The 26,584-nt window shown below is 32.3% G+C and overlaps 1 protein-coding gene and 1 long non-coding RNA gene across 3 annotated transcripts; one reads left to right on the plus strand and one right to left on the minus strand.

Annotated features, from left to right (window-relative positions):
- Positions 1-11,945: 11,945 nt before the first annotated feature.
- Positions 11,946-15,068, minus strand: LOC145955510 (uncharacterized). The gene is made up of 2 exons (XM_083070335.1): positions 14,166-15,068; positions 11,946-12,884 (listed from the first exon to the last, which is right to left on the minus strand). Exon 2 carries the CDS (start codon positions 12,879-12,881, stop codon positions 11,946-11,948), a length of 936 nt encoding a protein of 311 aa, XP_082926461.1. The 5' UTR covers positions 12,882-12,884; positions 14,166-15,068.
- Positions 15,069-22,867: 7,799 nt separating this feature from the next.
- Positions 22,868-26,584, plus strand: LOC145950746 (uncharacterized). 2 transcript variants are annotated; one of them, XR_014428608.1, is made up of 5 exons: positions 22,868-23,983; positions 24,061-24,129; positions 24,659-24,771; positions 25,096-25,208; positions 26,113-26,584. It is a non-coding gene; the product is annotated as an uncharacterized LOC145950746 (long non-coding RNA). The 2 variants fall into 2 exon arrangements; XR_014428606.1 differs by having other exon boundaries at positions 25,096-26,584.

A 26,584-nucleotide genomic window follows, 5' to 3' on the forward strand; every position in this document is an offset into this window, starting at 1 on the left:
TAAATTGTGAAGTTCTGATGAGATCAGCTACCGAAAAGCAGATGCATGTTGTTAGTATAAGTAGTACAAATTAATTTATTTAAGTCATCCTCAACTATCCAATCTCATACTTATACTTTCTTTAGATCCTTCTCATTTTGGTGTATCCGGACCGTTATAAATATATAATAATATGTATAATAATTATATTACTAATAATAATAATATTATATTTAATTAATCTTTATTTATATATATACTTACTTTTATAATTAACAATCTACTTATTTCTATTTAAAATTAATATTATGATACAATTTAAATTATTTATCATAAATTTGAAAGTTTAAGTAATAATTTATATATTTTAAAATAAGAAGGGTTATAATAACACTGGTATAACTTTCACTAAGTATTACACTACTCAATAATTTTATATTAAATGTGAATTTTGTAAATCCAACCGTTAGATTTATATATTTTTAAGCAACAATTTATATATTTTGTAAATGAGATTGATACTTAACAACAATATTATCATCACTTTTAAGCAATTTATATATATTTTTTAAGTTTTATTTAGCGACCGAATAGAATTTCGTCACTAATTTTAACTAATATTTAGCGACTAAATAGAATTCCGTCGCTAATTTTAACTAATATTTAGCGACCGAATTCAATTCCGTCGCTAATTTTAACTAATAATTTGTGACCGCATTCAATTCAGTCCCTAATTTTAACTAATATTTAGCGACCAAATTCAATTTCGTCGCTAAAAAAATCAAAATTTCTTATTTAGCGATCGAATTTAATTCAGTCACAATGTTTTTTACAGTTTAGTAGCTAGTTATTGGTCGCTGCTTCCGCCACAACCTTTGTGTTCATGAAACACAATCAAGCAGTGAGCGATTTTCTAGCGACAACTTATTTTGGTTGCTAAATCAATTGCTATTTGATTATTCAGAATCGATCGCTAAATTAGTCGCTAAATAGCGATTGATAAATTTCAGTCGCTCATTTCGGTCGTTAATTTGTAATTTTATTGTAGTGAGAAGACATTTAACTAGCAAAAGCAAATCAACTAAGAAATCAGTCCTCTCAATCACATCCAAGTGTCATTCATGCATGCTTATCTACCAAAATAATTTCAAGGAAAAATGAATCTTCCTATCAAGTCTCTAGTATGGTGTGTACAATGTAATTATAACAAGAATGCATGCAATTATTTTATAAGAGACTAACAATCATGGAAAAATGTTTTGATTGATCAGCTAAAGAAGAAAACTTGGTTTTTCAGGATAGCAAGAGCATTTAAAGCAAAGAGAGCAAAACTAGAATAAGAACATAAACTTGGCATACTACTCTCCTTCATTTGAAAACCATATTGAAAGCAACCACCAACTTTACAACCAAATTATTTTATTTTTAGTTTATTTTGCCTTTTCATTTTTTTTATTTGAATTGGAATTGAAATGTACATTGAATGAGATGCTATACAACATGAACCAACAACCCCTAAAGTTTTTCTTTGTACTCACCTAAACTCTTTTTGACAATTTTCCCCCATCATAACAATGTAGTATCAAAATCTTAAGATTGCAAACATACTGAAACTCATACGAAAAGTGTTATAAACATACTTCTTAATAATAACAAACTCATACGGAAAGTGTGATATACATACTGAAATGCCACTGGGAGAATAAAAAATTATAAAACAAGAATTTGTTCATATTCAATATATATGGTAAATAAAATATCCTAGAACATTGTTTACAAAGAATCAAAAGTATAATTAATTTGTATTGTATTGAGGCATTTTTTTTCATTCAATAACAAAGAAAAGAAACTCTAAATCAATTTTGCAAATTGTTTAACTATGTTCAAGAATTTTTAATAAATTTGAAAGAATAAAGGTTCACCACTACAGAGAAGAAAACTTCAATTACTCAATGTGTGATTAATGAAATTTTATAAAAAGAGACTATGTTGATTAAAATCCATAGGAAAACAAAACCCCTAAATCAATTTAAAAAAACTATCAAACAAGTTTCATGATTAGTGAAGAAGAAACATAGTGGGACGTATATACTATTTTGAAAACTTACATTTCCTTCAATCAATTATCGAAAAGAAAAGAAAAGAAAAAAACAACAGTTGTAATATATATTTCTATGCCTTTGATACCAATGAATAAAACTTATTAACATTGAAATCAAATAAATACAAATCAAAACATGTTATTGAAAGAGGAAATACAAAATTGAAATGAGAGAAGTTAGAGAAGACTCATTTCAATCTTGAGTAGTTCATCGGTTCATATTAATCGTCCTACGTAACAATGATTACATAACATATCGTATGAGTGTAGGACCTCTCATTAGGCATAAATTGAATAGTTCAATTCATCATAAGTCATTCAGGACAGAAATCTAATATAATATTCATTAATTAATTAAGTGTTAAAATAATTATTGACCATAACTAGTATATTAAAAATCAAATAATAATTCTTAATAATTGATTAATGTTAATCCATAAAAAAAATTAATTAAATAATTAATACAACAATCATGTATTGTGTTGTTTTATTTTTGTTTGGCTAAATACCATTACAGGTGATAAGAATGAGAATATGTTAAGTCTTAAATAGGGGGAATATGTCAGACTTTAAACAGGGATCTATAGTCTAATTTATTTAAAGTCTGGTCAAGCCTGACCTTTCTATTTAATAAAAAGACAAAATTTATGATTTTTTTAAAAAAAAATTATTTATTTAAATAAAGGTTGGGTTTAAGCTTATAAAAAAAGCCTATTTTTAAGTTTGATAGGTTGACCTACTTATCTATATAATATAATAAAAAATAATAGTATGCATATTACATTATTAATAATATCATTATAAATAAATTTGTAATACGAAAATTAAATTATCAATATTTTTTACATTTTCACTATAATTAAACATTTTACATTCTTTGTTCATACGTAATTAAAAAATTAAAAAAGAAACTCTAACAATCGCATATTCACTTGCTCTTTTACTTCATTTAATGGTTGGTTATTTAAAATACTTCAGATGAGATATAAAGAATATTTAGAAAGTTTTTTTTTATAAGATTATATTCTTTCATTACAGTATGTGCATGAATATATGTTAGTGTATATAGTTATGCATGAATTATCCATATTAAGTTAGTGTTTATTTTTATTTTAAACTCTAAATTTTAATAATAATAGAGTAAACTATTTTTTTATAATGCAAATTTAAAAAAAAAAAAAAAGACTCACAATTTATTTAAAAACATAATTGTTGGCTTATTTAAAATAAATTTACATATGTTTAATGTTGTTAATACAAAAATAAGTTTTTAAATAGACAAATAAGTTAGGTTGAACTTTTAAAAAAGGTTTGTTCATACCTATTAAAAAGTATATAATCAATAATAGACACCTAAATTTTAATTTTATATAATAAATTTGACCTATATATTCAAAGTCTGGTATGATCTATTTTCATTCCTAATAGGTGAATATTATTAGTAGGTTAATACCGGTGATGAAGCTTGAGGCTTTAGTCATATATTAGATTATGTCCTAATAGGATGTGACACCAAAATCTTTAATTATATGTTTCTTTACAATTACTATGTTATAACTAGTTTATATAATTTATCTAGGAACTTTTGTTAGTTTCGTTTGATTTTATAATGGTTTGGAGAATCACATTTGATTTTTAGTTATTTTACTAGCCATGAAATTTAAGTTTTAAATTACCTTTATAATTTTCTTATTTTGGAAAAACAAGAGACCACTCTTGTTGAATAAAAAAATAATATCACACTTTTTATAATAATAATAATAATAATTTGGTCATCTTCAAAAGTAAACATCCATAAATAAAGTAAATATTTATCATATGGTGAGATAAAAATATTTAAAATTTATAAATAATTTACTTAATTAATTAGAAATGTCTAGTTTTATGATGAAAATTACAAGTGTTAAAAATATCTTGCAATAGATTTCTGAATCCAAAATTTGTTTTGATAGACTATTTTCTTTTTAAAGATTTTTTAAAATATTTTACATATTATTATTATTATTTTATTAATACCGATTCAATTACGAATAAATTATTTAACCTTGAATTAATGTCTTCACCATTAATGACGAACCCAGTTTTAAAAATAATTTTTAAAACTTGATAAAAACATGTGACATCAACGCATTAGTCTAGTAAAAATAAAACGCGCATGCATACAAGAAGATATTGGAACACAAATAGCAAAGATTTGCGACCAAGAATAATTTGTTAAAAGCATATGCACCACCATCAAAACAGGAAAAAGATAATCATGTATATATTGTGGTGTAGGCTTTAGGGTTTATGTACTTGTGTTTAGGGTGAAATTAGTTTGTGAATTCTTTTTATTCGAACTAGCACACGAGATGTGTTTCAATTTAGGTATTAGAGTTTTATAAAATGAAGAACAAGAGATGGAGTAGAAAGATCTAATAATTACTTGTTTCCAAATACTCATCAATGATCAACAACAAATAATGTTCATGCATGTAAATACTCAGATGAACAGAGTGAACAATAAATATATTAGCAATACAAATCATGGTTCACTTTCCATAATGTTCAAGCATTACAATATTAAAGTCAAACAATCCAGAAACTACGTGATTAAAATAAGAAAAGAAAATTACACTAATCCTAATCCTAAAAAGAGAAAAGAAATGTGGCCGAAAAATGGTTATACCCAGAAGCAATTTCTTGCACGAAAGCCGTATGCGCAACCAGTGAGTGCTTGAGAGTTTCAAGTATGAAGTTTCCGACCCCCATAAAGGTATATATTCCTCGTATTTATAGAGCTAATCGAGGGCGGTTAATTTTATGCACGTGCGTTGTTGGAGTATAACTGCTATCCACAAAGTTCATTACGTGAGTTTTAAAATATAACTTCTCATAACCGTTCGTCCCACGTGTTTTTTATCTCTTCAATTCCTTTTTCATTAACTACTCTGGGATAACTACTCAAACTACTTGGAAACCCCCAATAACTTCCTCCATCCGTTTCTCGAACACCTCTTTATTTTATTCGACCAATTTCTCTTCGACCATGTCTTAAATACAAACAAATAAGGCTTCTGATATGCTCCTGAGTGGCTTCCTAAATGTAACTTTCGAGTTGTATGGTCTTTCGAGTTGTATAGTCTTTCGAGTGACCCCAACAACTTGATATATTTATTTTTCTATTTTTTTTCTTTGGAGACTTGGACATGCATGGGCATGTATATATTGTGGTTGTCCCTATTAATATATTGCGAGACATGCGGAGCACAAGGAACTACCATGTAATTCATGAACAAATGCATTTCATCTAGCTATAACCACACATCAAAAATTGTGACTTGAATCGTGATGAATTGGTGCGTACCGTGTAATAAGATTTTGGACTGATTTTCATGGAAATTTTGATTGATTTATGGTTAGCAGTTGTTAACGTGTTGTGTTGGTTTACGAATTGAAATATTAGGAGGAATTTCTATATACAAAATATATGTCCTGGATTTATCTCTTAAAACTATATATAACATTTGATTTGCACAGAAATGAAAAGGTATAGCATATGCATGCGTTGTTTGAATGGAAGGAATAATAAACGTATTGCATTTGCATTGCTATATAAATATGGTTAAAAATATAATATTGATTGCATTATTCATACACAACACAAGAAAACGAGTACTATTAAATTGCAGCTTTATTTCCTAAATATGTAGACTGCAGTTTCATGACCGCATTCCGGAGTCTTAATACTAGTGAAAATATAATTTCTGTAAATTTACCAAAACAAAATAAATTTACTTATTAAATATTTGTTACAATCAATGCATAATGTGTAAACACCTGATTTTGTGTAATATTATATATATATATATATATATATATCATATTGTTTTTTTTATAGATTATTAATACAAGTATATATACATATTGTTAATATTATTATGCATAACACGAAGGATAATTTTGTAAACTTGCTTACATATAACTAGCTGATAGTTACATTACAAACCATTCAAAACTAATTACAATAATGTACTTATTTACAAATTATATAGTTTTTCATACTCCTACTATAGTATTTACATGTCAGGTTGATATAAGTTCACTATTGAATTAACATGATTTGTTAGAGGTAAATAAAAAGTGACTATTATCTGGCTATCTATGATAACAAGATTTTGTTGGGTTGGTGAAAATACAAAAGTTGATAATCCTATCTCCTAAAATGTAACGGCATTTGCAGACGCGTCCATACTCCAACTAGTACCCGGAAAAACTACAGTAATAACGAAAGTGAAAGTACCTGGTACGTTTGGTAGATCCATCTATCTTTCATTATATTTAATTAAATATTTTAAACAAGAAAAAAAGGAGTGAGAACAATTATTCAATAAATATCAATAATGTGACACCCTCTACCCCGCATATCATAACTCAATAAATTTAAATATAACATTTAATAATCAAACATGTTTAAAGAGTATCACATTTTTAACATACACAATCAGCAGAAATTACAAAGAAATAAATCTCAAGTTTCCAAAATAATAACATTAACATCCTAATCTAATCTTATCTATGCCCCGATGTCACATGTCCTATCAGAGCATAGCCCATAAAGAAGCCTAAGCTTCACGACCAACATTCTCAGCCTCATACTGATAATCACCTGTATAACAGTCAGAGAAAAACAACACAAAGAAAAAGGGAGTGAGAAAACATCTCACTCGGCTCACAGTGTAGAAATATATACCAGATAGCCAAGCACAAACAAAATATGTATAACATAGATTAATAACAATATCACATCTTACTCATTCAAGGCATATTCATTTGTCATATAACATCAAAAGACACATGTATGGACACGGACTACATTTTATCATGCATGTGGCGCCAGTCACTTATCACGTAGTATATTGCCGCTAGCAATACACAAAGAGTAGTCTAGGAGTACATGCCGGGACACAACCTCTGCGCACTCTCACTAGAAGGACATACTACCAGAGTCTCGTCGGGATAGCTAAGCCGCGCAAGATACATCCCATGCACACAATGGGCGAGACTGGGACTTCCAAACCGAGCCATCCCCAAGGACTGATCCCCACAGCTTTTACACTAGGGGGCCTTCTCTGGCGGCGTATTCCATATCGTACCCTTATCACTTTATGCAAATGATGCATGTCAAACAAGACTCTATGCATTCTCATATCACTTTATCACTTTCCATGGTCATTTCTCTTTATCACATTTCATATCTCATTGTCACATTATCACATTATCTATCTCATGGTCAATCATATCTCATGGTCATTTCACATCATATTTCATCATCACATCATATCATTAGAAACATCACATTCACATTATCATATCATATTCATAACTTTCACAATCATAATCTCAACAGAATTTCTATTCATACACACATATTAACCAAGCAATTAGAACATACAAACAATATAACATACAACAAACACAGGATTGGGGGCCAATCCCACTACCCAACATACAATCCCACACCCAGAGCGAGATTTCTCACTCCCCCCCTTACCTGGATGACAAGCGCTGAAACTAAAGAAGAGCTTCCTCCTCTAGGCTCCTTCTACTAGGATAGAACCACCTCCTATGGATTCCTCTAGGTCTTCAAAGAGAAGAAGAGGAGAAGAAGAGAGTATAAGAGAAGAGAGAATGAGAATTGAGGGATGGTTTGCAATGGAGAAGTGAAGGGCTATTTATAGCCTTCAAGACACATTAAAAAAATGGAAAATAATGAAAAAATATTAGACAAAACTAAGTGGAATGAATTAGTGAGATGAATTATTAAAGTTGGTGGGATGAATTAATGGAGTTGGTGCCATGTTCTTTTCCTCATCGACTTTAGCTACTGATTTGGACCTTATAGACAGCCGAATCTGAAAATATTTCCTTCATCAAAGTTGTAGGATTTTCTCTTATCTTTCCATAGCCACCAAGTTTGTATCATTTGAACAACCACCGACCAAGTTATACCCCACAAACCGAGGCTTGCCAATCAGTCCAGCGAGAACCAATTGTATCAATCAAATTCCAATTTTGACCTCCTAAACGACCGATTTTGCAAATGGCTATTTCTGTAAAAGTTGTGCGTTTTTCTCTTAGATTTCCATTGACACCAATTTTGCATCATTTGGACCATCACAGCCCAAGTTATGCCCTAAACACCGAGGTTTGCCAGTCAGCCCAGCGAAAACGATTTTATTGAAAAGAAAGTTTACAACTATCTAATTAAGCCCAACAATATACATATATTTCTAAAGCCTACAATTAAGCATAAATGAAATGTGAATTAGCTACAATTGAAGTAAAATATAATCACAAAATTATGACCAAATACCATATAATAATAATAAAAACTGGGATGTTACAATTCTCCCCTCCTTTAAGAAATTTCGTCCTCGAAATTTACCTGAAAACAGGAATGGATGAGCTTCCCGCATTTTGCTTTCTAGTTCCCATGTAGCGTCTTCTTCAAAGTTTCCTCCCCAAACAACTTTGACTAAAGGAATTTCCTTACCTCTTAGTTGCCTTACCCTCTTGTCCTCAATTCTCAAAGGTATGGTTTCATAAGTGAGGTTATCCTTTAACTGAATGTTGTCGGGTTCCACAATATGAGATGGGTCATGAATGTATTTTCTAAGTTGAGAAACATGGAAGACATCATGAAGATTTGATAGGGATGGAGGTAACGCAATTTGGTAGGCTACATCACCAACTCTTTTAAGGATCTGGTAGGGACCAATGAATCTTGGAGTAAGTTTGCGAGATTTAAGTGCTCTACCAATTCCAGTCCAAGGAGTTACTTTAAGGAATACATGATTTCCCTCTTTAAACTCAAGGTCTTTCCTTCTTTTATCATAGTAGCTTTTTTGTCTACTTTGGGACGCTCTCATTTTATCCTGGATCATCTTAACCTTTTCGGTGGTTTGTTGAACTATCTCAGGTCCCAAAATGGCACTCTCTCCAGGTTCTACCCAACACAAAGGTGTTCTACATCTCCTACCATACAAAGCCTCATAGGGTGCCATCCCAATACTGGAATGGTAGCTATTATTGTAGGTAAACTCTATCAAAGGTAGGAAACTATCCCAAGTACCTCCATGTTCTAAGATACAAGCTCTCAACAAGTCTTCTAAGGATTGTATGGTCCTCTCAGTCTGGCCATCTGTTTGGGGGTGATATGCTGAACTCAACCTAAGCTTAGTGCCTAACGCCTTATGCAAGCTCTCCCAAAATCTAGAGGTGAACCTAGGATCTCTATCAGAAACTATACTAGTAGGAACCCCATGCAACCTTACAATCTCACCTATGTACAACTTGGTTAATCTCTCCAAAGGGTATCTAATGTTAATGGGAATAAAATGGGCAGACTTAGTTAATCTATCCACAATGACCCATATAGCATCCAAGTTCTTCCTTGTCCTAGGTAATCCTACTACAAAATCCATCGAGATGCTATCCCATTTCCACACAGGCACATCTAAAGGTTGTAGCAGACCTGAAGGTTTCTGGTGTTCTACTTTAGCTTTCTGACATACTAAGCAAGCATACACAAATTCCTCTACCTCCCTCTTCATCTTAGGCCACCAGAACATTTTCCTAAGGTCTTGGTACATCTTAGTGGCTCCTGGATGGATACTAAGGCTGCTCCTATGACCTTCTTCTAGGATTGCTTTCTTAAGCTCAGGCACACTAGGAATGCATAACCTGTCCTTAAATCTTAACACCCCATCTACTCCAACTTTAAACTCACTTTCCACACCTTGATTCAACTTCTCTACTTGACTCAATAAGAAAGGATCTGCTTTCTGACCTTTTCTAATCTCATCTATCAAGTTATTAGTCACTCTCAAGGCTCCCAACTTAATACTCCTAGAGGTCAGTTCACACACTAAGCTCATATCTCTAAACTCTTCAATCATGTGCAACTCCTTAATCATCAAAGAAGAGATTCTCAAGGATTTTCTACTCAGAGCATCAGCTACAACATTAGCCTTGCCAGGGTGGTAATTTAATTGAAAATCATAATCCTTAAGGAACTCTAACCATCTCCTCTGCCTCATATTTAGTTCTTTTTGGTCAAATAAGTACTTAAGGCTCTTATGATCACTAAAAACTTCAAATCTAGACCCAAACAAGTAATGCCTCCACAACTTAAGAACAAATACTACTGCAGCTAATTCAAGGTCATGGGTAGGGTAGTTTTGTTCATGGATTTTCAATTGCCTAGAAGCATAGGCTATTACCTTTCCCTTCTGCATAAGTACCCCTCCTAAACCCATCTTAGAGGCATCACAATACACTACAAAGGTTTCATTAGGGTCAGGTAATGCTAAAATAGGGGCACTAGTTAACCTCCTCTTAAGTTCCTGAAAGTTCTCTTCACACTTAGAGTCCCACACAAAAGGTTGATTCTTCCTAGTCAATTTGGTCAAAGGTAATGCTAATTTAGAAAAACCCTCTATAAACCTCCTATAATACCCAGCTAACCCCAGAAAACTCCTGATCTCAAAAACTGACTTAGGTGTTTTCCACTCAAGTACAGCTTCTACCTTAGAAGGGTCTACAGCTATCCCTCCTTCAGAAATCACATGTCCCAAAAAGCTTACACTATTGAGCCAGAATTCACACTTAGACAATTTAGCATATAACTGCTTCTCCTTAAGGGTTTGAAGGACAATCCTAAGGTGTTCAGCATGTTCTTCCTTAGTCTTAGAATATACAAGGATGTCATCTATGAAGACTACTACAAATCTATCCAAATAGGGGTGAAAGATCCTATTCATATAATCCATGAATACTCCAGGTGCATTAGTTACACCGAAAGGCATAACTAAATACTCATAGTGCCCATAGCGGGTTCTAAAAGCAGTCTTTGGGATATCCTCGGATTTCACTCGGATTTGGTGATAACCTGATCTCAAATCTATCTTACTAAACACACAAGCCCCAACTAGCTGGTCCATAAGGTCATCTATTCTAGGCAATGGATACTTATTCTTGATGGTTACTTTATTTAGTTGCCTATAGTCTACGCACAACCTCATGCTCCCATCTTTCTTCTTGACCAACAAAATAGGCGCTCCCCAAGGTGAGACACTAGGTCTAATGAATTGTTTCTCTTGAAGTTCTTCTATCTGTTTCTTGAGTTCAGCTAACTCCTTAGGGGACATTCTATAAGGTGTTATGGATATGGGTGCAGTACCAGGTACTAAGTCTATGGAAAACTCAATCTCCCTCTCAGGTGGTAAGCTAGATATGTCCTTAGGGAAAACTTCAGGAAACTCTCTTACTATGGGAATCTTACTAGGCTCATGGTCTTTCTCAAGAGTTAAACAGGCGAGAATCATGTAAACCTTTTCATTTTCCTTTAAACAAGTTTTTATTTTGTTAGCACTTAAAAACTCTGCGCCCTTATTCTCACCAAAAGATATGGATTTTTCAAAACAATTTAGTAGGACATGATTGGAAGATAACCAGTCCATTCCAAGAATGATATCGAGTTGACTAAGAGGCAAACAGATAAGGTCAACCAGAAACTGTCTTTCAGAAATAGAAATTGGGCATTTGAGGCAAATACTAGAACTAGATATGGGACCTTCTGTGGGAGTTTCTACCACTAGATCATAGCTCAAATAAGACACTGGCAATTTCAATTTTTGGACACAGGCAAAAGAAATGAAAGAATGAGTTGCACCAGAGTCAAACAGTACAACCAAAGGATTCTCAGCTATGAAACAAATACCTTGTATTAAATTATCGGACTGAGTAGCTTCAGCACTACTAAGAGCAAATACTCTTCCAGTAGTTGTTGGACGTTTAGGTTGAGAATTAGCTCCTGTTCCCATCATACGTTGCTTTGGCGATTGTGGACACTGAGTACTAATATGACCTTTGCATTGCAATTGAAACATGTTATTTCTTTGTCGGGACAGTTATAGTGTTCATGCCCACGCAGCCCACATTTCTTGCATCGATTAGTAGGGGTAGAAACAGAGCCTCCTACACTAGCAGCACCACTTACGAAAGAATTTCTAGCAACGGATCTACTCTTAGCATGATTTCCTTGAATTTTGGTAGGAACAGAGTAAGGCTTACTCTTACCCAGAGCACTAGAACCTGCAGCACGTATAGGACCTCCAACCCCTTTGTAGAAACTAGCACGTGCACGATTATCACGATCATAGATTCTACTCTTGTTGACAAGCGTTGGATAGTGATAGATCTCTTGATAATTAATTGCTGTTTTTATCTCCGGACGAAGGCCATTCACGAACTTAATACACTTAGCCCTTTCACCACCCTCACCATGGTAATGAGTACAATAGCGAACCAAGGCATCAAATTTTGCAGCATACTCTGCCACTGTATCATTTCCTTGTTTCAGCTCGAGAAATTCAACTTCTTTCTGGCTTCTTACATCATCCGGGAAATACTTTTCAAGGAAGACTCTCTTGAAGTTGTCCCAATTCAATTGCACTCCTCCATCAATCATCCTTTGAAGAGCTCCTTCCCACCAAAAATGGGCATCAGCAGTCAACATGAAGGTAGCCAGCCTCACCTTCTGAGCGAAAGGACACTCCATGGCATTAAAAATCTTTTCGATTTCCATTAGCCAATTCATCGCAACATCTGGGTCATATCCTCCTTGGAAAGTAGGTGGATTATTTTGTTGAAATCGCTCTAACCAGTTAGGAGTGATTTCAGCCCTATTATTGTTACTCACGGCTTGTGCTAACGCTTGAAGAGCATCAGCAATTGCACGATCATTTCTACCAGCCATAATCTAAGAAAATAGTACACATGACAACAAACATAATCAACCATCATGCTAGTATAAATTTCTCAACTATCACACAAGCACAGTAGACTCATAACTCACGGTCGATTTGATCGACCTGCTCTGATACCACTAAATGTGACACCCTCTACCCCGCATATCATAACTCAATAAATTTAAATATAACATTTAATAATCAAACATGTTTAAAGAGTATCACATTTTTAACATACACAATCAGCAGAAATTACAAAGAAATAAATCTCAAGTTTCCAAAATAATAACATTAACATCCTAATCTAATCTTATCTATGCCCCGATGTCACATGTCCTATCAGAGCATAGCCCATAAAGAAGCCTAAGCTTCACGACCAACATTCTCAGCCTCATACTGATAATCACCTGTATAACAGTCAGAGAAAAACAACACAAAGAAAAAGGGAGTGAGAAAACATCTCACTCGGCTCACAGTGTAGAAATATATACCAGATAGCCAAGCACAAACAAAATATGTATAACATAGATTAATAACAATATCACATCTTACTCATTCAAGGCATATTCATTTGTCATATAACATCAAAAGACACATGTATGGACACGGACTACATTTTATCATGCATGTGGCGCCAGTCACTTATCACGTAGTATATTGCCGCTAGCAATACACAAAGAGTAGTCTAGGAGTACATGCCGGGACACAACCTCTGCGCACTCTCACTAGAAGGACATACTACCAGAGTCTCGTCGGGATAGCTAAGCCGCGCAAGATACATCCCATGCACACAATGGGCGAGACTGGGACTTCCAAACCGAGCCATCCCCAAGGACTGATCCCCACAGCTTTTACACTAGGGGGCCTTCTCTGGCGGCGTATTCCATATCGTACCCTTATCACTTTATGCAAATGATGCATGTCAAACAAGACTCTATGCATTCTCATATCACTTTATCACTTTCCATGGTCATTTCTCTTTATCACATTTCATATCTCATTGTCACATTATCACATTATCTATCTCATGGTCAATCATATCTCATGGTCATTTCACATCATATTTCATCATCACATCATATCATTAGAAACATCACATTCACATTATCATATCATATTCATAACTTTCACAATCATAATCTCAACAGAATTTCTATTCATACACACATATTAACCAAGCAATTAGAACATACAAACAATATAACATACAACAAACACAGGATTGGGGGCCAATCCCACTACCCAGCATACAATCCCACACCCAGAGCGAGATTTCTCACTCCCCCCCTTACCTGGATGACAAGCGCTGAAACTAAAGAAGAGCTTCCTCCTCTAGGCTCCTTCTACTAGGATAGAACCACCTCCTATGGATTCCTCTAGGTCTTCAAAGAGAAGAAGAGGAGAAGAAGAGAGTATAAGAGAAGAGAGAATGAGAATTGAGGGATGGTTTGCAATGGAGAAGTGAAGGGCTATTTATAGCCTTCAAGACACATTAAAAAAATGGAAAATAATGAAAAAATATTAGACAAAACTAAGTGGAATGAATTAGTGAGATGAATTATTAAAGTTGGTGGGATGAATTAATGGAGTTGGTGCCATGTTCTTTTCCTCATCGACTTTAGCTACTGATTTGGACCTTATAGACAGCCGAATCTGAAAATATTTCCTTCATCAAAGTTGTAGGATTTTCTCTTATCTTTCCATAGCCACCAAGTTTGTATCATTTGAACAACCACCGACCAAGTTATACCCCACAAACCGAGGCTTGCCAATCAGTCCAGCGAGAACCAATTGTATCAATCAAATTCCAATTTTGACCTCCTAAACGACCGATTTTGCAAATGGCTATTTCTGTAAAAGTTGTGCGTTTTTCTCTTAGATTTCCATTGACACCAATTTTGCATCATTTGGACCATCACAGCCCAAGTTATGCCCTAAACACCGAGGTTTGCCAGTCAGCCCAGCGAAAACGATTTTATTGAAAAGAAAGTTTACAACTATCTAATTAAGCCCAACAATATACATATATTTCTAAAGCCTACAATTAAGCATAAATGAAATGTGAATTAGCTACAATTGAAGTAAAATATAATCACAAAATTATGACCAAATACCATATAATAATAATAAAAACTGGGATGTTACAAATAACAATATGCATAGAAGTATTTAATATTAATAAATATGTATTAATTCTTCTTGATAAAAAAATAAAATAAAATAAAAATTGGAATTATACTTGTGATAGTCTTCACCTTAACCAACCGAAGGGTATTTCATTTTCATTCCTTACTCATTTAAATTCCCAAGGTCAAACCTCTCATTTGCATCTGCACCGGAGGGTATTTCACCTTCATTCCTTACTCATTTAAATCCCCAAGGTCAAACCTCTCATTTGCATCTACACCATACATGTATATATGGCTTATCTATATTAAGCTCTCATTCATTTGCATCTACACCATACATTTGCATCTGCACCATACACGTATATATGGCTTTCATTTGCAACAGTCATTATACAAGAGTAATTATCTATTGCATTGTACTTTATATATATATATATATATATATATATTTATTATTATTATGATATTTATTTTTATGCCACATCATTATCTATGAGTAATTACTATACTTTAAAAATATAGGACTCTGGCATGACTTGAACCTATGACTTGGAACTTGTAGTTCTTATACATAACTACACAAACCATTGAACCATTCTATCTTATACTAGAAGGGTAGAGGCACTTCATGCCTCTAATAGTTATTCACTAATAAAATATTAGAAAGTTGTGTATAATTATTTAAATAAAATTTAAGATTTTTTTACATTTGGGGGCATAATGGTCCATTAAAAAATGGAGACTAAAAAGCGGTTACATCTCCTATATCCCCTTTATAATAGTTATAGATAATAAGCTGTTTTGTATCTAATTATAATATATTAAAAATATTTATAATATAATTGGATATTATATAAATATTTAGTTTACTGAATATAAATTTTGTTATAAAAATAAAACACTAGTATTTATCTATTTATTTTAAATATATTAACTAAAATTTAAGAGTTTAATTAAAAATAAAATAATAAAATTATGAATAAATATTAGATGATTCTATTTTATTAATTAGATCATAATAATTATAAATTAGGAATAAATGTTATATAATTCTATTTTATTTTACTAAAAATGTTGTAATAAAAATTTGATATATTGTAATTATTTAAAATATTGTACTTATTCTCTATTTTATATATATATATATATATATATATATATATATATCTTTATTATAATAACAAAATTTAGATTACTATTTAAAGAAGAGTATGATAATAAAATTGAGAATATTGTATCTAAAAATTAAGACATTACATAATGAACTAGAATCATATATCAACATATATAATTCACAAGAGTACTTAGTCAAATAACAAACGTTTTCATTTGGCAACCTACATCCGATGTCGTTCTCCCAACATTCGATGTTATTGAGGTAGAGAGCTTCTGGCTCACCCATATTGACATCATTCCCCTTATGCCTGATGAGGATTAGTCAAAGAATCCTGGTGCCAATTGTGTCTAGTGTAGCTAGGCCTATGACTAACCTTATTTTGTGACACCCTTACTACCCCAACATATATATTGTAATAATAAAAACTTATAAATAATTTTTTTTCAATTTCGGTAAAAGGGTTCACATGAGAATCTTAAAAATTATCCTTCAATAACCACAATAACAAAAAATGAAACGCAAGAGTTTTCAAATTATTTTCAAAATAACATTTACAATAAAAATCTATGTTCTAAAAATCCTTTTTGCCCCGATGTCACAATATCATAGCATCCCGACAATTCAACCGTTGGCATTCTAGATACCACTCGTAGCCAGATCTTCCTCACCTAAAATATCCACAAATCGCACGGTGAGAAAAGAAAACATCTATATATATAGCACATAAGAAAACACAATATATTATTTAATATTCGTAAATATTTTAACATATCGTATTTCAATCAATCATGCATTGTCATCACGTCATAATTCTCAATAAAACCAATCATCACAAATCTTGCACTTCACACTATGCCAAGGTCACGCTACCCATTTAACAATCCCGGGCCGTGCTCACCCCTGATATAACAATGTGCCAAGGTCACGTTATCCCTATTCTAGGGTCGTGCTCACCCCTGACATGTTAACCAAGGTCACGATACCCACGTAACAATCCAGAGCCGTGCTCACCTCTGATATAACACTGTGCCAAGGTCACATTACCCCTAACCTAGGGCCGTGCTCACCCATGACATGTTAACCAAGGTCACGATACTCATGTAACAATCTCGGGCCGTGCTCACCCCTGGTCATAGGTGTGAAGAACCACAACCACATCTTATTCACATTCCACACAACATCTCATAATTCAATTTCATACATATATCAGATATGTCCAAAATAATGGGTTTCACACGTATCAAGTAATTCACATTTAAATCATCAATTTTTATCAAATAAGATAACAATGATATTCATAAATTAATATAATAAACAACGGAATTACCAATTTAATATAATTTCAACATAAACAGTAAAACCCCTAATTGTTCCAAAACCTAGCTCACAGACACTTTTCTACAATTTCGTTCTCTCTCACAGATCATCATTCTTACGATTTAAATATATATTTCTAATCCTCAACACATACGGAATCTAATAGTATAATTAATTCCTCAAACAGAAATAATCCAATTTTTCCAAAACCTAACCTACAGGCACTTTTCTATAATTTCGTTCTCCCTCCTAGAGCATCATTTGTACAAACAAATTATATATTTATTGTCCTAAATATATACAGAATCAAATAATGCCAATAATTCTTCAAACAGAAATATTTGTAAAATTGCTCATAATTCTAAGGGGTTCTTCCTCTACCCAATTCCCTCATGTAACTATATATATAAATAATTCCCTTTTCCCCAGTACCTGGATATGTAGAAGCTGAATTTATACGAGATTTGGTTGGTCTCCCTCGCTGGGTTCCCCTCGGTCTGAAGCAGAAAGTAGAGGGAAAAAAAAAGACAGAGCAGAAGAAAAAAAATCAGAAATGAGAGGTGTGCTTTTTGGGAGTGGCAAACAGCTCTATTTATAGGTTTTTTACGCCGCAACGGCCCGTTCCAAATCCGGAACGGCCCGTTCCGGACCCTTAAAAAGTGGCTAAAAATCACATCCAGAACGGCCCGTTCCAAAACCAGAACGGCCCGTTCTGGTGTGCATTAATTACCCCCAACGGCCATAATTTTGGGAACGCCCCGTTCCAGGCCCGTTCTCATTTAGGGTTAAAGGCATATTTAATAGTCTGGAACGGCCCGTTCTACCTTGAGAACGGCCCGTTCTGGGCTATTAACTCACACACAACTTGGTAGTTTGGAACGGCCCGTTCCAATTCCGGAATGGCCCGTTTCGAGCTACTAAATCATATACCTTTTAGTAGTTTGGAACAGCCCGTTCCAACCTACTAAATCACCCCTATCACCTTTAGAAAATTACCAAAATACCCTCTATTAAAATAAATAAAAAGTGAAATAAAAACTGGGGTGTTACAATTCTCCCATCCTTTAAGAAATTTCGTCCTCGAAATTACCTGAAGCAAATAAAAATGGATATGAAGCTTTCATCTTCTCCTCTAACTCCCAAGTAGCACTTTCAGGTGTAGCTCCTCCCCAAATAACTTTCACCAAAGGAATTTCGTTACCCCTAAGTTGCTTCACCATTCGATCCTCGACTCTTACCGGGGTAGCTTCCACAGTTAGGTTCTCCTTAACCTCAAGATGATCTGACTCAATCACATGTGAAGGATCATGGATGTATTTCCGAAGTTGGGAAATGTGGAAGACATCATGGAGATTTGACGGATTAGGAGGCAAAGCAATTTGGTAGGCAACACTACCGACTCTTTTTAGAATTTGGAAAGGACCAATAAATCGAGGAGTAATTTTTCTGGATTTCAATGCCCTGCCAACCCCAGTCCACGGAGTGACTTTCAACAACACATGGTCACCTTCTTGAAATTCCAAGTCCTTCCTTCTCCTGTCAGCATAACTTTTCTGTCTACTCTGAGCTGCTCTCATCCTCTCTTGTATTAATCTAACCTTATCAGTGGTTTGTTGCACAATCTTAGGTCCTAAGATAACATTATCACCAGGCTCGCACCAACACAAAGGGGTCCTACATCTCCTACCATACAAGGCTTCATAAGGTGCCATACCTATACTAGAGTGGTAACTATTATTATAGGTAAACTCTATCAAAGGTAAAAGACTATCCCAACTACCCCCTTGGTCGAACACACAGGCTCTAAGCAAATCCTCTAAAGATTGAATAGTCCTCTCAGTTTGACCATCAGTTTGAGGGTGGTAAGCTGAACTAAGTCTAAGTTGGGTCCCCAAAGCTCGTTGTAGGCTCTCCCAAAACCTAGAGGTGAATCTAGGGTCTCTATCTGAAACTATGCTAGATGGTATCCCATGCAATCTTACAATCTCATCAATATACAATCCAGCCAATCTCTCTAGAGAATACCTAATGTTAATAGGTAAGAAATGAACACTCTTAGTCAACCTATCAACTATAACCCAAATGGAATCATATCCTCTCCTAGTCCTAGGCAAAGCAACTACAAAATCCATAGAAATGCTATCCTACTTCCACTCGGGTATACTCAAAGGCTGAAGTAGTCCTGAAGGTTTCTGATGTTCTATCTTAGCCTTCTGACACACTAAACAAGCACTCACAAATTCAGCTATATCTTTCTTCATCCTAGGCCACCAAAATATCTTTCTAAGGTCTTGATACATCTTAGTTTCCCCTGGGTGAAAACTAAGCTTGCTCCTATGACCTTCCTCTAGGATCAAACGTCTGAGTGTAGGGTCACTAGGCACGCACACTCGGTCTTTAAATCTTAACACTCCATCTACACCCAAGGTAAATTCTCCTCCAACACCTTGTCCTATAGCATCACGCCTAGCCACTAGAAATGAATCCACTAACTGTGCTTCTCCAATTTCCCTCAACAACTCACTAGACACCCGAGTCATACCTAGTCTCACACTACTAGGGGTCACTTCACAAGTCAAACTCAAGTCTCTAAATTGAGCCAAAAGGTCCATCTGCCTAATCATAAGAGAAGACAAATGCAATGATTTCCTACTTAAAGCATCAGCCACCACATTGGCTTTGCCCGGATGATAACTAAGGACAAAATCATAGTCCTTAAGGAACTCTAACCATCTCCTTTGCCTCATATTTAATTCCTTTTGGTCAAACAAATACCTAAGAATCTTATGATCACTAAACACCTCAAATTTTGAACCATACAAATAATGTCTCCAAATCTTAAGTGTGAATACCACAGCTGCTAATTCAAGATCATGGGTGGGGTAATTCTTCTCATGTATTTTCAATTGCCTAGATGCATAAGATACGACCTTTCCCTCTTGCATTAACACTCCACCCAAACCTATCTTAGAAGCGTCACAATAAACCACAAAAGTCTTACTAAGGTCAGGCAACACTAAAACAGGTGCACTAGTCAACTTTTCCTTAAGGGCTTGAAAACTATTCTTACATTTACTATCCCATACAAACACAACTCCTTTCCTAGTTAAACTTGTCAAGGGTAATGCTAACTTAGAGAATCCCTCTATGAATCTTCTATAGTATCCAGCCAATCCAAGGAAGCTCCTAATCTCACTAACTGACTAGGTGTTTCCCACTTGAGCACCGCCTCAACTTTAGATGGATCTACTGTTATACCCCCACTTGAAATCACATGTCCTAAGAAACTTACCTCTTCTAGCCAAAAGTCACACTTAGACAACTTGGCATAAAGTTGTCTTTCCCTAAGGGTTTGAAGTACTACCTTTAAGTGTTCCTCATGTTCCTCTTTAGTCTTGGAATAAACTAGTATGTCATCTATGAAGACAACTACAAATTTATCCAAGTACGGATGAAAAATTCGGTTCATGTAATCCATAAAAATTGCAGGAGCATTCGTTACACCAAAAGGCATTACTAGATACTCATAATGTCCATAACGAGTCCTAAATGTTGTCTTAGGTACATCCTCACCCTTAACTCTAATTTGATGGTACCCCGATCTAAGATCAATTTTACTAAATACACAAGCACCCACCAACTGGTTCATAAGATCATCTATCCTAGGCAATGGATATTTATTCTTAATGGTCACCTTGTTCAACTGGCGATAATCTACACACAATCTCATGCTACCATCCTTCTTCTTGACTAAGAGTACGGGTGCTCCCCAAGGTGATACACACTACAAGAAAAATTGATATTATCTACGAAATATTATCTACGGAAATTTTTCCGTAGATAAAATTTAATTATCTACGGAATATTATCTACGGAATATTTTCCGTAGATAATATTTAATTTTCTACGGAATATTATCTACGAAATTTTTTTCGTAGATAATTTCCAGTTATCTACGGAAATATCCGTAGATAAGTTATCTAAGGAAATTTCCGTAGATAACGTATCTACGGAAATTTTTCGTAGATACGTTATCTACGGAAATTTCCGTAGATAACTTATCTACGGATATTTCCGTAGATAACTGGAAATTATCTACGAAAAAAATTCTGTAGATAATATTCCGTAGGTAAAACATTTTTTTTATAAAATAATTAAAATATTTAATTTAACATCATTAAAAAAATTAATTATTATAAAATTTATTTTTTTAGTTTAATTATTTATTATAATACTTTTTATTTACTAAAAAATTATTTTTAATTAAAATATAATTTAGAATAATGAATAGCTTTAACTTTTGTGTACCATATTTAATGGAAAACATAAAGAAAAGATGAATTCAGTTTTACTTTATTAAACGTAAGAAACAAATTAAAGATTAAATTTTTTTAACAAATAAAAATTAATATAACAATTAATAATTTATATTTCTATTTATATTAATTATAAATATTTCTTATATTATATAATAATTCATATAATTTATTTAATATTTTTTAAGTTAAATTTGATTATCTTATTTTTAAAAGATTCAATAATTAATTTTCTTATTTAAATATTAAATTTATTTTGAAAATACTCAATTGAGTCTTTAATTTTTTAAAATATATTAATTTAATCAAATTTCTTTTCCTTTTAACTTCAATTATTTTTAAAGATTAATTAAATATATATATTATTATTATTCATAATATAATAATTAATTATCGAGTGGTGTGTAATACTTAATAAAAGTTACACCCGGTATTACTGTTAGTATAACCTGTTTGTCTATATATATATATAGAGAGACAGAGACAGAGAGACTGAGAAAATGAATGGAAGAAAAATAGTTAAACATATAGTTGTTTGATTATATGTATATAGTAATAGATAAAGGGAAATATATATACGTCATCTTGTAACTAATTTTTGTCTCCAAAATAATGGATAATTATATACCCTCAATTCTTAAGAAATAAATAAATAATTTTTAGTTATTAATTTAACTTTTTATTAAAAGATTTAAAGACATGAAATGTATAATGGTATGTGATAACCTAAATAAATAAATAATTTTTAATTATTATTAACGATCAAACTGTTCAATTTAAAAATTTTAATGCATAGATCAAATTTACAAATTTGTAAAAAATTTAAAAATCATTTGATACTTCATTTCATTAATTCAAATTGACGGATAATCATAGAATCATTTTATACATTGATTAAAATTAATGAAACGAAGTATCAAATGATTTTTAAATTTTCTAACAATTTACATATTTGATCTATGCATTAAGAACTTTAAATTGAACGGTTAGATAATTGAAATTTCATAGAGAAAATGAGTTATTGAACGGAGTAAGTCTATGTAACTCTTAGAGTAAAAAGATCCATCTTCTTTAATATATATATATATATATATATATATATACATATATATATATATATATATATATAATTTGCTTTCCTTTTGTGTTTCATTTTCTGTTTATGGTTTTTTAGTTTATTAGTTGTCATGGTACATGTGTTTGTTACCTTTTTCTTTAATTTGGATTTTATACGATGTAAGTTTTAATTAGATATTCAGCGAATCATATTAATAAAGATTTGAACAAATTATATTACTATTAAACATCCGATAAATAAGGATATATTTAAAGAAATAACTTATTTAAGATATTATATAATAATTTTTTATGTAATAAGATCAATGAATAATGATATGTTTTAAGAAATAATACTTGTTTAAGATCTTATATAATAAGTTTTTATATGATAAGATCTTATAATGTTATATTACTATATATTTTTGAGAAAGTTGAATTGAATCTTTAATTTTTAAAAATAAGATTAATTTAATCAATGTTTACTTAATTAAAAAATAACTTATTTAACATATTTTAATAAATAAAACTTAATTGATACCTTCTAAAATAAAAATAATGTTATTAAACGTAAGAAACAAATTAAAGATTGAATTTTTTTAACAAATAAAAACTAATATAACAATTAATAATTTATATTTCTATTTATATTAATTATAAATATTTCTTATATTATATAATAATTTATATAATTTATTTAATATTTTTTAAGTTAAATTTGGTTCTCTTATTTTTAAAAGATTCAATAATTAATTTTCTTATTTAAATATTAAATTTATTTTGAAAATACTCAATTGAGTCTTTAATTTTTTAAAATATATTAATTTAATCAAATTTCTTTCCTTTTAACTTCAATTATTTTTAAAAAATAAGAGTAAATTTAATTTTAAAATAAATCAAATTCAATAAATTTGAATAAATAAAAACTTAATTAATACTTTTTAAAATAAAAATTATAAAATTAAAATGAGTATAGTTGCTGACCCTCTGAAACACTCTCAAATGCACTCTCGAACCCTACCTCTTGCTCACTCTAGAACGCTCTCTCTCGCACACCGTAAGACCCAAACCCTCTCAACTCAGTGAAACCTAAAACGCTTGTTTATCTTCAACAACCCTCGAAGGAAACATTGAAGTCGTATTCGACGAAGGGCAACACAGGGAAGTCATTTTAGGTGCGTATCTTCATTTTGTGTTTTGGTTGTTTTTGCCTCTCTCATCTTGTACAAATGCGTGGGTGCTAATGTTTTAGGGTGTGGAGGAACTCCCGGAGGAGGTTTTCGGAAACGCAGTCGTCCTATTGTGCGACTCCCTTGTGAAGGTATTTGTTTCATTTTAGGGTTTCCTCTGTTTCCTCTGTTTCATCATTCTGTATGAGCCTGATTTGGCAAAGTTGATATAGCCCTCTGTTTTGTTTTTGCGATGCTTCATTCTGTGTCCAGTATGTCGTTTAAAGCATCTAATTTATTTATTTTATATTCTATTTGTAGTGATTCAAAATGTCTAACAATGTGATTGTTGTATTATCCAAATAAATTGATTTTTAAATAACGTAGTTTGTGCTTGGATTTGGGTTTGCAAACTTTATTCTATATGAGCCTGATTTTGCAAAGTTGACTTTGGTTAAAGAATGGGTTTGAGTGAATGGATTTATATGTGTTTGAGTAGACACATGAAAAATTGATTTTTTTTTAGAAAATATGATTGTTCTATACATGGAGAAGTAAATAGAGTGTGGCTAGAAATTTTCTTTTAATCATACATGGAGAAGTAAATTCAACAACCACAAGACCATAATTGCATTGGCTTGTGATATTTTTTTACAATGTTGACGATAGCCTCTGTTTCAGGTTTATCAGGTTCCTGATTTGATATATTTACAACATAAGAATTTACTAGCAAGTGCTGCAAGGACTTATTTGAACTACGAAGACAAAATCAAGTGCTGCAAGGATCCTCATATGTAAGTCAAAATTACCTTATGTAATATCGACTTTTTCACAAACTTTCTCATTTAATTTTTTCACAAACACCTATAAAGTTACAAGGGATTTTTTGCAAGTTAAGGAATCAAATACCTATCTCAATCAAAAGGCTCTCAAGCTAGATGCTAATCTAAACTAAGCCTAAATCTCAATCTTGATTACCGCAATTGAATAGTCACTAGCTTATACTAATAGTCAATCTTTTTTCAGCTAACAAATTTTTTTAAAGTAAAATACTGATCTTTTATAATAATTAGCTTTCATATTTTTTCATTCTTTTGTGACAATGGAGCTTGATGCAGAGTTGAATTTATCTCACATTGGCTGTTCTAGCTGCTATTCTGGTCAAAGAGATTCCTGTGCTGGTGGAAATCAAAACAAGGAAGAGGAAAAGAAAGTCAATACGGGTTTATTGGTAGGAAGTGGGGAATATACTCTTGTTTATTCAATTCAATATTTTTTTCCATGCCAGCGAGTCAATTCGGCTTTCCTGTTTTATTGTTTTAATTTTGTGTTTATAATTTAGTTATTGGAAACAATATGTCGGTAATAATTTAATTGCCTTTGTAGTCTATAGTGAGAACTTTGGGAATGATAGTCAACTAGTCAGAAACATTTCAAAGGATTTTTAAAACTTAGCACCCAAACAATTAGAGTGGTGGGTATATAAAAGCATATTGAATGCTACTGATAAACAAGTGAATAGAAATCCAACTCCACTTCACTTTTAGTCTATATTTCCTCAACTTATGAATAATGCTAAATAGTACAGTACAATTATTTTGGCATTCGTATATTCCTCTTTTATGTCATCTATAACAATCAAAACTGGAATCACTTCAGTAGTTAAAATTGTAATGGTGGTAGTTAAAATGGTGCATAAAATTAATAGTTATTATAAAATAAGTTTCGAAACTGTATGTTATAAATAAACTGTAATAGATGATCGACCAAATTGGTTCTTTAATAATTGACTCCTGAAATAAATAAAATGATCAAATTATAGTAACTTGGAATTTATATAATCAAATAATGATAGCATGGGAGATTGATTTTAATATTGAATTGAGGCTGGTGTTGATCTAGATGGAAATTTAGTACTCCTATTAGCATGTAACACAGGAAGGAATCTAAAGTTAAAACTTTGTTTCTAACTTGTACAGCTGACTTTTACCTCATAACATGGGTAAATTTTACCACATGTTAAAACATTAGTTGTAATTTTAGTGTTGTTTCATAATTGTAGGCAACTAGTATGTGTCATCCAAAGTTTGTTCGTTCATAATCTCACTTACCATATTAATGTGTTTTCTTGGCAGCATGTTTGTGTCGACAGTGAAGAGGCTGAGGGTGTTGAAGAGATCTGATCTTCCTGCTTTTACCCGTGAGTTGGAGTATTTAACTTAATTTAGCAGAATTTATGTTTTGTTTTGGTTGTGATGAATGATTGAAGAAATGTGTTTGATTTTTGTTTTGATTTTTCTCTCTTAAAAACGCTATTGGAGAAGTTTATGCACACATACTCTATGTATGTGTTATATGTACCTCTTGTATCAAACACAATCTTTTGTACAGTGGCATAAATCAAAATGTGTATTTTTCTATTAAATGTAACTTTAAACTGATATCGAGCTATAAAAGGGTAAAAAGGGTAAAAAGGTAAAACTACCAAGATAAAAATTACAAAGATAAAATAAAAATAAAACATAAAACTTAAAAAGCTGGGACGCGAAGTGAATCACGGCCGTGACTGAGAATCACGACCGTGATCTTCTCTGGAGCACATCTATG

This window comes from Cajanus cajan, chromosome 1, assembly GCF_000230855.2.
Source record: "Cajanus cajan strain Asha chromosome 1, NIPB_CcT2T_4, whole genome shotgun sequence".
Classification (NCBI taxonomy): domain Eukaryota; kingdom Viridiplantae; phylum Streptophyta; class Magnoliopsida; order Fabales; family Fabaceae; genus Cajanus; species Cajanus cajan.